The sequence below is a fragment of the Triplophysa rosa genome, linkage group LG19 (genome assembly GCF_024868665.1).
Source record: "Triplophysa rosa linkage group LG19, Trosa_1v2, whole genome shotgun sequence".
Lineage (NCBI taxonomy): Eukaryota > Metazoa > Chordata > Actinopteri > Cypriniformes > Nemacheilidae > Triplophysa > Triplophysa rosa.
In genome coordinates, this window is record NC_079908.1 from 20,894,097 (window position 1) to 20,910,062 (window position 15,966).

The window sequence follows — 15,966 nt, forward strand, 5'->3', positions numbered from 1 at the left end:
ATTTTGCTAGGGAAAAACTTGAATGGCAAAGTTTAAGCTCAAACATAAATGATGCGTGTAAAACCTATGGCGCGCACAGTGGTGCGGTGTATACAGACTTTTTTCCTTCAGAGAGAGATAGCGACTAGCGTCATTTAAGTGAGTGGAAAAATGCTTCTCTGCGTCTTTTCGGTTCAGTTAGCGGCAGAAGCATAGCCAAACAGCATCTTTAAAGTAACTTAAGTGAATTAATAAATGATTACAAAACAGCGTTTACAAGCACCTGTCATTGTTACTGACTGGACATATGATGATAAACATTTGTCTGTAATTATTATTTTATGTCTGACAACAGAAACATTAAATATGTGAACGACTTCCAACTTTATTGGGAGTTCAGTAAGTTCAGAGAGTAAACGCATGTTCATAGTGTTGATGTCACAAACATGCTAATTAGCACGTAACATCACCTTGCAAATAGTGACGGGTTTATTCATTGATAGTTGTTTGTACATGGTTGTGTAATGCTGAAAACCTAGAAAAGAACGTCTCAAAATCAAAATGTACAGAACAGGATGAATGGATGCGCGCTGCAGGATACACAAATGCACAACTTCTCATTGGTATGCGCAAAATGATTATACATTAACACAAAATTAAACATTGTATTCACAAATCTGTCTCTATTTGTAAAAATCACCTCATGTTTATTAATCTACTAAATATGTAAAAAAAAATGTAAATCTAAATTTCACAGATTCAAATCATAAGGCATTTGTTTGTGAATAGTAAAAGTGTATCTTGTATCACGTTCACGGATGACTGTGCATGCATTTGTTAATCATTTGGAGATTAAATTCATCCCATAAAAACGCGTCAAAAGGTGGCTGCGCGCGCATGTTTGACAAGGATTTGATAAATGTTTCACTTTCACTTTCGTAATACTGCTTCGGAAGTTTAGATCCATATCCTTTAAACAGCGGTATTTTTTATTTTTCATGGTTGCTTGTATATTTTAAATTATGGCACGAGGTTAGTAACATTTTCTCTATCAAGTTTTATTGTCTATTTGAGTAAAAAGTGTCTTGTTGATGTCATTGTATATTGCCGTTGGTTTTGTCGGTATGTACTTGATACAGAATGTTTCAACGCTTATGTTTTGCATTGCAGCACGAACCAAGAAAGACGATGAAAGCGGTATGTTAAAATTTCTTATGTTAATCCTTTACCCTGAATGTGGAAATATAGCCATAGTCTTCCTATGTTTATTTCCAACACAATTTTTGCCAAGAAAAAAACCTAGGTCTATTCCTATTATTGTTGTAAAACGCTTCATGTAAAAACTGTGATGAATAAATGTAAAAAAGGTACTTCACTTTTTCACCTGGTCCTTCAGGACTTCCAATAACATTAATCATAATTCTGAAAAAAATTACCATAGACCTGCTGTTTGAATTTACACTTCATCTTTTTGTCTCTGTTGTGTCATTCCTTCAGAGCCTCTTTTGGGTGATGGTAAGTAACTTTAGACCCACATTTACAGATTTGTTTCTAGAACGAACTGCTTAAGATCAAATACAAAATGTAATTATTTGTTTTGGTCCTCCTACCAGTAGTGATTCTGTATTTATGATTTATTTATTTATGCCTAAACTCATGTGCCATATGAAGAGTATTAGTAAAAACATTTTCAAACATCATGTTTTTTTGTTGTGCATTACAAGCAATATCAATAAAACTGATTTGGGTTTTTTGATTAACTAACACAATAAAACACAATACAAACCTATTTGGGTAATCAAAAACATGATTTTTGAACATTTTGAAAACAGAGTTATCTGTTTTTGCAAATAAACTCATATATACAATATACTTTTTGGAAGCATTGAACAATTGAATTGTTATATTGTTGATGTTATTATTTTAATAGATGATTTAAAATATGCCATATTCACATATTCAAAACAAAAATATACATTTCAATTGAACATATTTTTTGCTATTCACGAAAAAAGTTGTCTTCAGTGTTATGACACAAGTAATCAAATTCTTGGACTAGACCCTAAAATAACAATGTAACATCATACACTCATTTAACTCTATTACCTTATACTGCTTAAATTCAATATAATTACAGATCAATATTGATTGTGAGTATTTTTTCTTAGTAGATGAAGATGAAGATACTGATAACCGTAAGTTAATATTTATAGTTCTCTTGTTACTCTGCTTTCTGATTTTGTCACGGATTGCATGGAGGAAGAACCCAAATGCAGGCAGGCAGTGAAGGGGTTAACAAACAAGACTTTATTCTTCTAACAAAACACTGCACAAACAAAACACCCACGATGGGGATAACAAAACTAAGAATATAAAGAAAACAAAGACTTCCCACGAGGGGGCAAAATGAAAACAAGAACAGCAAAAACCTAAACTAAAGGACACGACCAAACGTCTTACATGAAAACACGACAGGGTAAACCACAAAACTCACAAACGACGGGCAAGGCTGGGAACAGGAACAGGAACACTAGACTAGGTATAGCACATAACAGTACACGGTACAAACGTAATACACGAGCACAGGACAAAGAAACATGAGGGTATATATAGGAAAGACAAACGAAGGATAACGAGCGAGGGCAGGTGTGGAACATAAGACACGGCATGTTTCTCTCCACACATAACCAAAGACTTTGTCATGGCTCTGCCTTGGGACCAGGAAATCCAAGACTAAAAGAAGCAGAACCATGACAGATTTAGAGTTGTTATCTTAAATCACCATGTGAAACCACATTGTCAAAATTGCAGATTACATAATTTCTTTGTCAAAATAAAGCCCGCTTTGTAATTAAAATTCTGAACATTCTGAGATTGTCATTGAATCTATCAGATTATTTGTTATTTTTTGCACATTTATTATCTGATCTGGTTAATGCTCTTTTCAACAGATGGATCATTCTCAAATGAAGCAAATTCATCCAGAGGCGGCATTAAAACATTTAGATTGATGGTGCTTGGAAGTGATGAAGTTTCAATGAATCAAGCTTGTGCTGCCATCCTTGGGTTACCACAGAGAGAGAATGTTATACATTTTGGAGCATGCATACTTAAAGAGGGTCAGATTAATGGACGACAGGTCTCTCTAGTGAAAACTCCATCCTATTGGCTGGGACACTTGAATTCATTTCTGTTTTTCAGCAGAAGAGTCCAATCTTTGAGAAGTGACATGGAGTTTTGTGAGTCCATTGTTTTCCCCGGGCCTCATGCCTTTCTGCTGGTGCTCAGAGATGAGAGTAATTCTGCTAAAGAGCATTTGCTTTTGCAAGCTTTGTGTGACATCTATGGGAAGGAAGTTTTAGATTACTGTATGGTGTTATTTGTGCATCATTTGAACAGGGACATTTTAAACAACCGCTGTGTCAAAAAGTGCAGGCAGAGGTATCACATTTTAGAGAACACTGAGAACAATGTTCCAAATCTTTTAAAAAACATTGAAAATATGTCAAACTTATATAGAACTAGATATTTCACAAAACATGTTAACTTATTGGAAAACGCTAAAAAATATTTCCAGACAGAATTGAATAAAAAGCATACAGCAATGGAACGTTCTCTAAAAGGAGAATTGTCGAAAATCAAAATTACTGTGAAAGATAGCAGAAATGAAATCACAGAATTAAAAAGACAAAATGATGAGCTACATAAAGAGTTGGATGATGCCCAGGTCATAGAGAAACAGTTGAGAAGAGGTCTGGATGATGCCCAGGTCATAGAGAAACAGTTGAGAAGAGGTCTGGATGATTCCAGAGGCAGAGAGAAACAGTTAAGTGTGGACAATATGAAACTTCAAAGTCAAATAAAAGACACAGAAAAGGGCCTTGGAAAGACAAATACAGAACTACAAGTCAAAGAAACAGAGTTGTGTAAGAGGCAGAGAGATCTGCATAACAGAGAGAGAAATGTTGAGTCTGAAAAGAGAGAACTAGAGACCAGAGAGAGAGACCTGACGTCTAGAGAGAGAGAACTGGAGTCCAAACTGACCAGAGAAAGAGATTTGGCTCAGAGAAACACCTGGTCCGGTGGATCAAAACCTGTGCAGTACATCAGAACAGCAGATCCTCCTCCTGCTGGTGAGTTTTTTCACCTCTCGTTATCTAGTGTTTTCTTTGGAAAGTTGGATTGAATCTCTAATGGTTTGTGAGAGAGTTCTGTGACACTTTTTCAAAAATAAATGCCCGGTGGTCTGTATTCGCTAAAAGAAAACATGTTCTGTGGTGTAAAGACAATGCCAGACCTCTGGATAAAGAGACTGGAGCGGAGAGCAGTGATGGAGATTCACAAGTCACAAGATCAGATGTGACTGATGAAATAAAACCTGTGAGACGAAACAGTCTGCCAGAGCCACCCAATAGTAAGAGTTCTCTTATAGTCATTAAAAGAAAATATTTCAAATATAATATAGCCTACTGTTACTGTATTTAGTGAATCTTCCCCTGAAAGATAAAAGCGTTAATCTGTCTGTTCTTTATCAACAGTGTCTGAAAGTAGTCCTCTACATACTCTGTGAATGAGCTGCGATCCATGAGGTAAGGCCAGGTATCTCTCCTACAGTAGTTCATCCAAAGAAATAGTAATAATGTGTATAAAAGGGAGTGTTTTTGATATTCATTAGATGTCACTTAAAGCACTATGCCTCTAAATGGTTAATTGATGTGTTTACTGTATATAAACAGTTCATGCGTATCCTTACTTTTTTTAGGTAAATATTCATATTTGCTTGTGCACACACATGCAGGCCAAATTCAGATGCAAGTCTTATTCTTCTGAATCCTGACAGACAGCAGCGACTAAAGCTGGAATACTGCTGGACTACAGACTCACTGACTCACAGATTGGGAGTCAAACAGACTCACTAAAGGGAAGCGACACTGATGATTTAACACAGACAACCAGAGAAAACACATGACCTTATAGATTAAATTATGATGTTCAACATTTTCTTTCTAATTCTTCAAGTATGTATTCATAAATTGTTGTTAATGGCTCTATACAGTATGGTGGGCATGTTCGAATGTCAAAAATGTTTTTGTCTGCTTCTCTTTCCTTTTCATTTCTGTGAAATAGAACAATACTTGTGTTTATCACAATACTGTGCTTTAAATTAAAGCTTTTTAAAAGGTTGAAAACCAATAAATCACTGATGGATTCAGTACTGTCCTGTCCTTTGTGCAAAATAAGGGGGTACAAATATTGTAGACATTTAACTGATTTGCAGCATCTGCATACTTTCCACTGATTACATAAACTGCAATGTATACTGAACTACAGAATAGGCAAAACATCTCAGGAGACAACTGGTGAATATCATTATTATGGGTCATCTTGCCAATAATATGGCGATTCATAGCTGAGTCTGTTTTTATCTGTCATGTGTACACAAAACTCTTTGCCGAATTCTTCTCTTTATACCCCTGCAGCACATCATCTGATTTTAGGTGTCCCTATCAAAACTGTTGAGTTGTCACATGATGCATGCATGCATGGCCCGTTCTGATAGACCACATCCTGTTCTGAAAACGAGCAAATGTGAACCCTGTTAGCATGATTTGATTTTTCAATGATGAGAACATAGCTATTGTGTCTAAATTACAGATGGACAAGACCTGAACCTTTTGATGGGGCCATGTTATAATTTTCAGGTGTTTTACATGTTAAACTGATTTTAAAACAGCTTAAAAGAACATAATGGCGTGGAGTTCACAGAGAAGAGGTAACTTTCTCTTTCTAACTTGCTTTCAGTTTTAAACCTTAGTCAAAGGAAGGTAAGTTTCTTTCAGTGGTTGTTTTAAAGTTCTGTAACAACAGCAACAGTTGAGTTGTTTTAGTATTGTTTCATTTGGATTTGGATTTTTACTTTTGAAAACCAGTGGGCTTTGTGCTGTAGTATGTATGTATGCACAGTTAACATTGTTAAATACCTGTCATGCATATTTTACAGAGCAAAATGAAGATAATGATTTAAAGTGTAAGCATATTTTAAACTAAACATTTTTAAATGACAAATATGTTATACGGATAGGTACATTAACACAAGCTAATGCACCTTCCTGGTTTTTCTTTCTGCTGACTAGGTCCACTTCTTGATAACGGTGAGCAATTGTGAATTTGCCCAACCATTTCTAGAACCAGACATGGCAAAATCGTATAATGGCAAAACATCTGTACTATATCTATATTGATCTGCATAAAGTTGTTCGCTGTGTCAACCACAATAAAACTTATCATGAGACTTATCATGTTTGCTTTGTGTTTACCTGTTTGTATTTTGGAAAAAAAAATCCCACAGAGAGATGTCAAACCACTATGGACTGTAAGTATATCTTCCATTTCGATTATTTAATTTTGACCAAACAGTCATTTACGTAGTTAGAGTCAGTACCTTTACACTGTAAAAAAAGAGTGCATAACTGCAAGCCATCAATGAGGTTCTACTTTGAGTTTAATAAATGAAAAGATTGTCAGATTTGGGGATTCTCAGATTTGATTAGTTTTACTTCAACAAGAAACACTTTTCTTCTTTAAGCAGACGAAACATGTAGAAGTGAAGCAGAATCCACAGGCTTCACTGAAGAGTTTAGGTTTATATTACTTGGAGGTGATGAAGATCTAATGGATGAGGCATGTGACATCATCCTGCGGGGAAGAGGGGACAGAAGTGATTCTGGACTGTTTGAGCACAGAAAGGGTTGTTTCAATGGGAAAAAACTCTCTGTAGTGAAGACCCCATGTAGCTGGAAGAGTCACTTAGCATCAAGTTTGTGCTCCTCAAGAGATAAAACGATCAAAGAACAGATGTTAGATTGTGCGTCGCTGGTCTTTCCAGGGCCACATGCATTCCTATTAGTGATCAACAGCAGGTACAAGAGTGGGAATGACGAATATCTTTTAGAAGCTCTAAAAGAGTTTGGCAAAGAGGCTTTTGACTATGCTATGATTCTGTTTGTTGGGAAAATGACCCAAAATCGAACGAATCGTCTGAAGAAGCGTGTAAGCCATGTTTATAGCTTGGAGAACAATGATCAAAGTGTTCAAGGTCTGCTTGCAGAAACGTCAAGAATGACACAGCATAACAAATCTAAATTCTTTATTCAGTCATCATATGAAAAACTCATGGAAAAAGAATTTTTATCATGGGAAAAGGGACAATTTTCTGAACACAAAGAGACAGCGCGAAAACTGAAAAAGGAAATTGCAGACATACAGAAGCAGCATGAAAAAGAATTGTTTGCTTTGACAGAAAAGTCTAGTCTTGCTAATAGTGAAGTAAAGAAAGATATTGACTCCTTTAAATGTTTGATGCTGAAAACTCTGATGGATTTGAAAACTGAAGACATTCAGCGAGAGGGGGAACCAGAGGCTTCGGGTGCTCATGAGGGTCTGCAGATTAACAAATTAGAGGCTTGTAAAGAAAGCGATACTTTCCTGAGAGACGTGTTTTTATCCATTGTTGATGAGTTTAACAAAAAGTTGAAGTCTTCTAAAGAAACCGAAACCTGCTTGAGAGGAATGTACTCATCCGTGATAGATGACGGTATTCGCCGTGAGAGTCAACTGAAAGATGATATTGAGATGCTCCAAAGACAGGTGGAGCAGCTCAAGGCGAAGAAAAGCGGGCTTGAGCAGAAACTGAGCAAGTCAGAAGACAAAGAAACTCCCACTATTCTGCAGATGGAGAAAACTCCTAAAGACACAATTGGGAATCTAAAGCAAGGAGTTCTGGAAAGAGAAGACATGAAGATGGAGGAGGCCATAGAAGAAATAGAAAGAGTGAAGAGACAGCATGACACCAGTAGATCAGAACATGGCCTTGTGAACCCTGGCTGTAAGTACTTTCATTATCTTGAATCTCACAGGGTGCTCAAAGTGTACAAGTAACATGGGTAGATCTGGAGAAATTGAGGAACGCTTTGTTTTTTATCTTTAGTGCCTGAAGAAAATGAAAAAGAGGTGGAGATGAAGAGCAGAGAGAATGATTCACAAGTCAGGGAATCAAACGTCTGTGAAAGATTCCAACCTGTGAGAAGGAACAGCATGCTGTTAGAGCCACCTCAAAGTAAGACTTCATTCTACCTAAAGTATACTTGCAGTAGTTCCACTTCAGTATATCTTTAGTTGGAACTCACTTCTTCTCCATAATTAAAGTGCATTAAGTACAAATTAGTTGTTCCAATTTAGCAGACTTTCAGTGTACCAATTTAGTACACCAAAAGCACAATTGCAGGGTATTTTTTATTAAGGACATATATGTGAATGGATCTGCAGTTATATGATTGACCCCCACTGGCACAACATCGGGCCAGTGGTCATTGTGGCCCCCGTTGTGGCAGGCATCCCTTATTTTTCTGTTTAGATGGTGGCAACCCAACTGTGACATCAGACTTTAATGTTGTTTCTTGTATTAATAATGTTATTTAATAACAATGGTATAATTTTGCACTTGTGCAATATCTCTAGCAAACTGTTTTTACCATTGTTATTGTCACATATCTGTCTCTGTTTCCCCGGTTGTTGTGGACTTTTAGTTTGTATTCCTTAGTTCCTGTTTGCTGTGTCATGTTGTAGTTCTTTGTAGTTCTTTTGTTCATTGGTCCCCTGTTGATTGTCTCCCAGGTGTGTCTAGTTAGCCCTCAATAGTTTGTGTATATACCAGGTTTAATATAAAAGTAACATCCAGGGATACCAAGGCAGAGAACACGGCACAACAAACACATTACAAAACAACAAAACCGGACCACTAACAAGAGAAACACAGGGGTATATACACAAACTATTGAGGGCTAACTAGACACACCTGGGAGACAATCAACAGGGGACCACTGAACAAAAGAACTACAAAGAACTACAACATGACACAGGAACTAAGGAATACAAACTAAAAGTCCACAACAACCAGTTATTATATGACATGTTGTCTCAACTAAGTCCAACCAAGATTATTAGTTCAACAGAGATATTTTTGCTCTTCCAAAATTTCATAAATTTACATTTTTACAGCTCTTTTGTAATTTTGCAAACTCATTGGCTCAGCCAATATCAGAACTGAGATTATGGTGGTCCAGAAATACTTTTACCAGTTTTGCAAGTGATACAATAATAAAGTGGAACGGCTTATAAATGACATGCAAAAGCATAAGATATGCACCTAAAACTGGTTTTGTATCTGTTTTCTATAGTGTCTGGCGTCTCTGAAGACGAAGCTTTGGCTCAAGACACACTTTGAATGGACAAATGCATCCAGCCACAGTCCCTTTTGATGACATGTATCGCTGTTTCATCTATTTAGGTTTTCTATTTTTTATTATTTAAAAGAAAATATGTGGCCCATTCTGTGAAAACCCAGCTAAAGTCATTTTTGTGATTTACTGTACTCTACATAAAATCATATAAATTATGTACATAATGTAAAGAACATTCTGTTAAAATATAACCTTGATATCCTTAATATTGACTGAGTACGACCATGTCAAAGATAGCAAAATTAATTATTGAAATCAAACTTTGATGCTCATTATCTCATAATTAGGTTTTAAGACTTTATACACATACAAAAAAAGAACTGCAGTCAACAAACCCAACCATATATTGACAACCAGGATAACACTCTTATTATTATTATTAGTATTATATTAGCTTTTGATAAATAGTATATTCACAATAAAATACATTCATATTGTTAAAGACAACTGTAAATGTAATTTAACCGTCAAGACAGGAGGAACTCTCTCCAGTGCAGAATCTTAATTGTCATTATCATTGATGTCACATCGGGGGTATTCCAGAAAGCTTTAAGTTTTGTGACATACCCGGGACAGTTTACAGAGTAATTTAGCTGATAACCTCAACTTTTGGTTCCAAAAATAGAGGTAATATTCAGAATAATATTTCACTCATTTTTTGAAGATAACCTGCTCCGGAGCAGGTTATGTTCCAGGGTTAGTTCATTATAAGGAAACATTACAACGCTTCCGAGGTTGTCTGCACATATGTGTGCTTCTGATGAGTGTCAAGTGGGCGTGGAAGCACAGATTACCTATAATATAATTTTACAGTATAATTATGATTACATTTCCAGTCTCACACATTGTGATTCAGCATTAAAAACTATTTTTATGCTAATTTGTAACCCTTTACAATAAAATAACCTTTTAATAAAATAATGTGAGCTGTTCTTAATATATGTAAGTGTTTACATTGAAAACTGTAGATACTTTAATGAGGTTTATTATTAAAACATCTCCAAATATTTGCATAAATAGCAGTATGCACATGTTACAATTCCAGTACTAAGTATTGTAACTTCAGAACAATTTATCAAGGACTTGCATCTCATTACTCTTCTCCACTAACTAGGTAATATTTTATATAATAATGTTTATAAATTTTTATATAATTATTGTATATTATAATTTTTTTTTCATCTGTGTTCTGTCCTGTTGCTGTCTTTCTGTTGCACTGTGGAGCTTCTGTCACTATAATAAATTCCTCGTATGTGGAAACATACTTGGCCAATAAAGCTCATTCTATTCTATTCTATTCTATTCTATATTTGATGAATCTCAGATTACATGTGACGGAAGTAATGGGCAGTTGTGATGTAAAGGTTAACGAGCCAGACTTTTAACCTAAAGGTTGCAGGTTTGATTCCTAGATAAAGCTTTATTAGGTGTTCACAGATTTAATTTCCCATTATCACTTTAATTCAAGTATATGATAAAATACTCAAAAGACCTAGACTTGAGTTTCATACTAGCTGTATTTCTTAAAAATGTCTTTCTGATCCACAGCCTCATAAGGGCCTTTACCCAAATGACAATTTATTATTGGTCCTTCACGGTTGGCCTTTTACACCTCATTTAAAATTTGGAAAGCTATGGCCTTTTAGCCAGCCAAGTCAAAACAAACAAACAAACAAACAAACAAAAATGTATGTGTATTTAAAGGGGATATACAGCCGTGGAAAAAATTAAGAGACCATTTCAGAGACATATTTTAAAATGTACTATTCATAGTTATGTTTAGGTTTCATTCTGTGAACTACTAACAATGTTTGTACCAAATTTCAAATAAAAATATTGTTTCTATTTTCATTTGTTTGCAGAAAAGGAAATATGCTCTGTTTTTTCAGATCTCAAATACTGCAAAGAAAACAAGTTCAGATTCACTTTTTAGCAACACAACAGTCATATTTCTACATGTATTTAGGAATTATCATGCTTAGTTTTATTGTTTGAAAGATGAATGTATTGTTATCGTGAGCGTGTGATGTCGTACTGAAAAAACTGGATTGGTTGTGTTTGATCTGGCATGCCAAAACGCGGAGTCGCACATCTGCCCTGTCAAATTCATTCTGTCAAAGTGTCTGTGACGTCACCTGCCAAATGTCTCTGATATATTTGACTTTATTTTGAAAAGAGAGAAAAAGTGCCATGTATATTGTAAAAGAGAAGTGAAGTGGATTCGCTTTGGATTCACATGTACTGCTATTAAAGAGTTTCATTGTTAGACTCTAAAAACCTGTTTCTCGTTTATTTCACCACAAATTGCTCTTGGGAAAAAATCAATCTTGAAATTTCTCTTTTCGTCTCTTGTCTGCTCTCTAGTGGTGAAGGTTTATTCATATATTCATACCCACAGCAAAATAAAAGCAAAACCACTAGATGGCGCATTATAACCAAATTTACATTTTTCATTACAGTCAGTGTCTGTATGAACCACTGTAGTGTAGATTAGAACTATGATACATCCATAAATCTCTCCATGTGTCTCTCTCTGTTCTGTATCTACTAATTTGAACATCATCTTCTGTTTGTCTGACTGACTCAAGGACAGTTTAATCCTACAATAATGCTCGACTGAAACTGGACCCTCTCTCTCTCTCTCTCTGTAAATCTGTGTTTCTACGCAATAAAATACCGTGGGAATTATGCTGTGACTTAAAAAAACAAAAAAATAAAACATGTTTTAGCGTCTAGCAGCATTTTGAGATGATTTTTTTAACAATATTGAAGTAGTTTAACCGGTGCTCTTATTGGCTGCTTATTTTCATTTTTGAGTCATAATCACCCATATTTTTCATTTCTACAAAACTAATTTTAGACATTTTTAACCTTTCACCCAAATGTTCTTAAACCTTTGTACTGGTAGTATATGTTCGTTGAACAGATAACAGAATCTGTATGCACTACACTGTAAAAATAAAAGGTGCCTCAAATATCCTGTTGTGTATTCAAAGAATACTTAAATCTTTAAAAATCTTTACATCTTTAAAGATCTTTAAATGCTTTAAAGACCTTTTTCACATAATAGGATTATTGGTGGAACCATCTATAGTCTTTGTGGTTCTTCCAGGAACTTATAATATTCTTGAATAACCCCATATTCAGTTCCAAAGATCTGTAGTCACCTTTTCACTAATAGGGATTTTAAGTGTCTGATCATTTTTATGTTTTATAATAATAAGAATAGTCCAAAGTTAGTTTTTTTGGCCCCTGTTATGTGAACACACATTTTAAAATCATGCACATGATTAGAAAAGGCTAAATGTTATTTTGAAAATTTTCAGTTTTAATTATTTTTTATTTCTCACTATTGATATGATATTAATTGGAGACTAAATATTTTCTATATTCTATATATATATAATATAATTGTGACTAGGGAGGCGGGACGAGAGCCGTGGGAGGAGGAAGAGATCTCGTATCTCCCACGGAGGAGATCGGAAGCATAAAAGGACGAGCGACAGGAGGAAACGGCGAGAGAGGACCGGGCCCGGTGTCTGTGTTAAAAACTCCATCCTATTGATTGGAACACCTAAAATCGTATCACATTTTTATCAAAGGTGTCAAATCACAAGGTGTCAGTCACAAAAGATGTGACTGAAAGATGGAACAGTTTACGAATGCCACCCAAAAGTAAGAATCTCTTAAAAGCAACATTGTAAATAAACTGTTATCAAATCTTTCCCAGAAAGCTAAAATGCTTTAATCTATCTGTTTCTGATCAATAGTGTGAATTGGGCCAGTACATACTCTGTAAATGACCTGAGCCCATGAGGTGAGTTTAAGAAATGCCCGATATTTTACATTACACAAATGAAAAATTCTACTGTATATAAATATGGAAAATAGAAGTGAGGAAGACATAAGTTGTTATTCATCTTTATCAGATGTCACTCAGAAAACACTTCATTTCACATTTCACTTCAGTGTCTTCATTATTTGAGAGAATGAAGTGCTTACTTTATTTAAATACTATATGCAGATCTTTGCTATATAATATCCTAACAAGTTTTCTTGCACTCGCACAGGATCTGGATATATCTGGAAGATTTCATGACGCGTTCTCCTGGACTCTGACAAACTTAAAGTCACCATGAGACGGAAGTTGCATTTTTCTTCTTTTCCGTATCGTGACGTATATCGAAATGAAACGACTTCTGAAATTAGAAAGAAATGTAGAGGGGGGCTTTATTTTGCCCTTCCCGTTTTGATTGGTTTGTTGTAAGTTGGACCTGGAGGGGAGGGCTAAAATGCCTGGCCATTGGACAGTCAGTATAGTCCTACCTCTTTTTTGTTGCTGACTTAATGTTTTTGATTAAAGATTACAAGTGCAAATTAATTTTGAAAAAATAATGGTCTGCTCGGATAAATCGTTTATAATAATCACTGCAACTCTGTGTAAAACATTTCGAATTTTCCTGTTTGATTTCATGGTGACTTTAACAGCAGTACTGCCAGTAACCAGATGTGATAGATGCAGTGTGATTAATAGATATGTAAATATGTAAAGATCGAATGTCTGAAACCTTTTAGTCTGTAGAGATGCAGCACCTTACCTGTTGACTGTGCTGTCCTTTGTTTTAAAAACACCACCCTGATAAACTATACAAGGACCATGATGTTCTCTTTTCAACACAGGGGTTGATGTCTTATAAAAACGTTTCCTTTTTTTTAGAATATTTACAAAATGTACAGCTTTTTCATGACAGATCTTCTGCTGTATTGAGCTGTAAGATATTAATCTCGTCTTAAAAACGATAAATGTGATTTATATGCCGTGTGTGCGCTTGTGTTTTATATACAATATTTACATAACACAGCCACATACCATTTGTTCAGAGATCAATGATTTCTTTTCTGTTTGTAAAAACAGGAAGTTGCCTGATATTTCCACCTGACCACTTCCTGTTATACTTGCAGCAGTTCATGCTGACAGACTTGCAGACTGAGAAAAAAAACCACAGAGCAACTAGTCTGGTTTAAAGGTGGGTGGTTGATTTGGAAAGGTGCTATCTTCAGCCTGCTAGCACTGAAATTATAATCCCACCCTCTATGCGTTCCCCGTCCAAAGCCACGCCTCCTCCAAACACATGAACGTATTTCGTAAATCCACGAAATTACAAACTAAATCCATTAAATTCTTCTGGAAGCATGTACAAACCTGTCCAATAGAAAGAGAGACGCTTCGCCTGCCGGATCTGTCTCCATCATGTAAAAACTGAACCGATGTTAATTCGAGTTTTTCCTCTTTCATGATCCAGACGTTTTTTCGTCACTGCTTCTTCAAAAACTGACTTTCGTTTTGTAGTTTTGCTTGTTGTCGGTTCCGCAAGAAAGTTTGATTGTCCGCCATTCTCCCTACATTGACACAGCGGACGTGAGCGTGCTGCGGCACTGATGACGTATGATGTCTGCGTGAACAGGGTGCGCAGTGGGATTCAAAATACGTTGGCTGAAAATGTACACATGACCAGTCACAGCGTTCGGCCAGAACGTTTTGATTGGGCGAACGTTTTTTGGTCCTACGCCTTTCACAGACGATATATAATTATAAAAATATGATTTGACCACTGTACTTCTTGATCGCTATCAGGATGAAGAGATTTCCAACCAACATGACATAATATGTTTCTGGACAGGATCACCCACCCTGCCTTTAAGTGTTTCTGTTCATAAGAATCTAAAATAACTTTGAAGTTATCAAAAATCAGACTCACTAAATTAATAATATTTGTTTCACATCCAGGCCACAAACATGAATCATGTACACACCTGTCTTCATGGGTCTCGTCATAGACATCAAAATGCCATACAGACTTGAGGAGGACCTCAGGCACCATCCCATGTGGCTTCCTGTTTCCAAATGGATGCCAATGGAGAAAGATGCTTTACCCCAATAATGGTGTAATGATATGTTCTACCAGCAGGGGCTGCTGGAGTCAAACCATGAGTCATCACGAGACATACATGGCAAGCACTCCATCTAGTGGCCAAGATCATCCTTATACGTCACTTTGCCTTTTTTCTACAATATTTTCACATGACAAAGAGTTGTTTTGTTTGACTGATGATTGAATGACTCAAACACCATGTCACAATACAGAAAATAAAACTGCTTAGTTTTCATGGTAACTGATACTCAACAGAATCAAATTACAGAGTCACTCTTAACACAAACTAACCCATCACGTAATCATTCAGGTTATAAACACACTGTTTGTCATTCTTACTCGTATATCTTATTTATAGCCAGTGTAAATATACAGTTTATATATATAACTTTCTATCAGTGCTGATCTGACCTCACCTCTCAGACCGGATGCTGACTCGGTTCATTTGCCCAAACTGTTTGGCTTGACTTGATGTGTGTGAAATCAAAGATTGCAACACACAATTTATTTGGAAATGACACACATCAGAGTCAATGAGTCACATCAGATCAGAAGAGAGAGAGGGGCTAGTTCTCACAGGGATGACAAGTGTGAATTCAATTGAAATCCAAAAGTCCAATCTGACAAATCTTCTTTCATGTTGCTTTCAAACAGCATAAAAACCCCAGTGAGAATGTTCCCCGCAGATTGTCTTCCTGGAGGAGAAAAACTCCACAAACATAAATATATACCAACAGCACAAATAAAAACACAAA

General features: G+C 35.8%; 2 protein-coding genes across 8 annotated transcripts; both read left to right on the forward strand.

Annotated features, from left to right (window-relative positions):
• The first annotated feature begins 923 nt into the window (after nt 1-923).
• On the forward strand, nt 924-5,199 carry LOC130570733 (spindle assembly abnormal protein 6 homolog). Of its 4 annotated transcripts, none has more exons than XM_057361153.1 (8): nt 924-1,011; nt 1,150-1,176; nt 1,477-1,494; nt 2,148-2,174; nt 2,931-4,112; nt 4,265-4,393; nt 4,518-4,568; nt 4,742-5,199. In XM_057361153.1, exons 1-7 carry the CDS (start codon nt 1,002-1,004, stop codon nt 4,547-4,549), a joined length of 1,425 nt encoding a protein of 474 aa, XP_057217136.1. In that variant the 5' UTR covers nt 924-1,001; the 3' UTR covers nt 4,550-4,568; nt 4,742-5,199. The 4 variants fall into 4 exon arrangements, with proteins under 4 accessions (XP_057217136.1, XP_057217134.1, XP_057217135.1 ...); XM_057361151.1 differs by having other exon boundaries at nt 4,778-5,199; XM_057361152.1 differs by having other exon boundaries at nt 4,820-5,199.
• A 194-nt stretch (nt 5,200-5,393) lies between these two features.
• On the forward strand, nt 5,394-11,549 carry LOC130570732 (uncharacterized). Of its 4 annotated transcripts, XM_057361150.1 has the most exons (7): nt 5,394-5,752; nt 5,981-6,007; nt 6,114-6,131; nt 6,329-6,352; nt 6,569-7,864; nt 7,967-8,095; nt 9,216-11,549. In XM_057361150.1, the coding sequence occupies exons 1-7, from the start codon at nt 5,728-5,730 to the stop codon at nt 9,260-9,262; spliced, it is 1,566 nt and encodes a 521-aa protein (XP_057217133.1). In that variant the 5' UTR covers nt 5,394-5,727; the 3' UTR covers nt 9,263-11,549. The 4 variants fall into 4 exon arrangements, with proteins under 4 accessions (XP_057217133.1, XP_057217132.1, XP_057217131.1 ...); XM_057361149.1 differs by having other exon boundaries at nt 5,394-6,007; XM_057361148.1 differs by having other exon boundaries at nt 5,395-5,752; nt 6,114-6,352.
• Nucleotides 11,550-15,966: the final 4,417 nt, after the last annotated feature.

Bases quoted from the DNA above. Each gene is read 5' to 3' on its own strand.
- LOC130570733 (XM_057361153.1), top strand. The intron at 2,175-2,930 runs GTAAGTTAATAT...TCTTTTCAACAG, and splicing joins AGATGAAGATACTGATAACC to ATGGATCATTCTCAAATGAA. The intron at 4,394-4,517 runs GTAAGAGTTCTC...CTTTATCAACAG, and splicing joins TCTGCCAGAGCCACCCAATA to TGTCTGAAAGTAGTCCTCTA.
- LOC130570732 (XM_057361147.1), top strand. From the start codon at position 6,190: ATGGCAAAACATCTGTACTATATCTATATTGATCTGCATAAAGTTGTT. The intron at 6,353-6,568 runs GTAAGTATATCT...TTCTTTAAGCAG, and splicing joins ATGTCAAACCACTATGGACT to ACGAAACATGTAGAAGTGAA. The intron at 8,096-9,215 runs GTAAGACTTCAT...TGTTTTCTATAG, and splicing joins GCTGTTAGAGCCACCTCAAA to TGTCTGGCGTCTCTGAAGAC.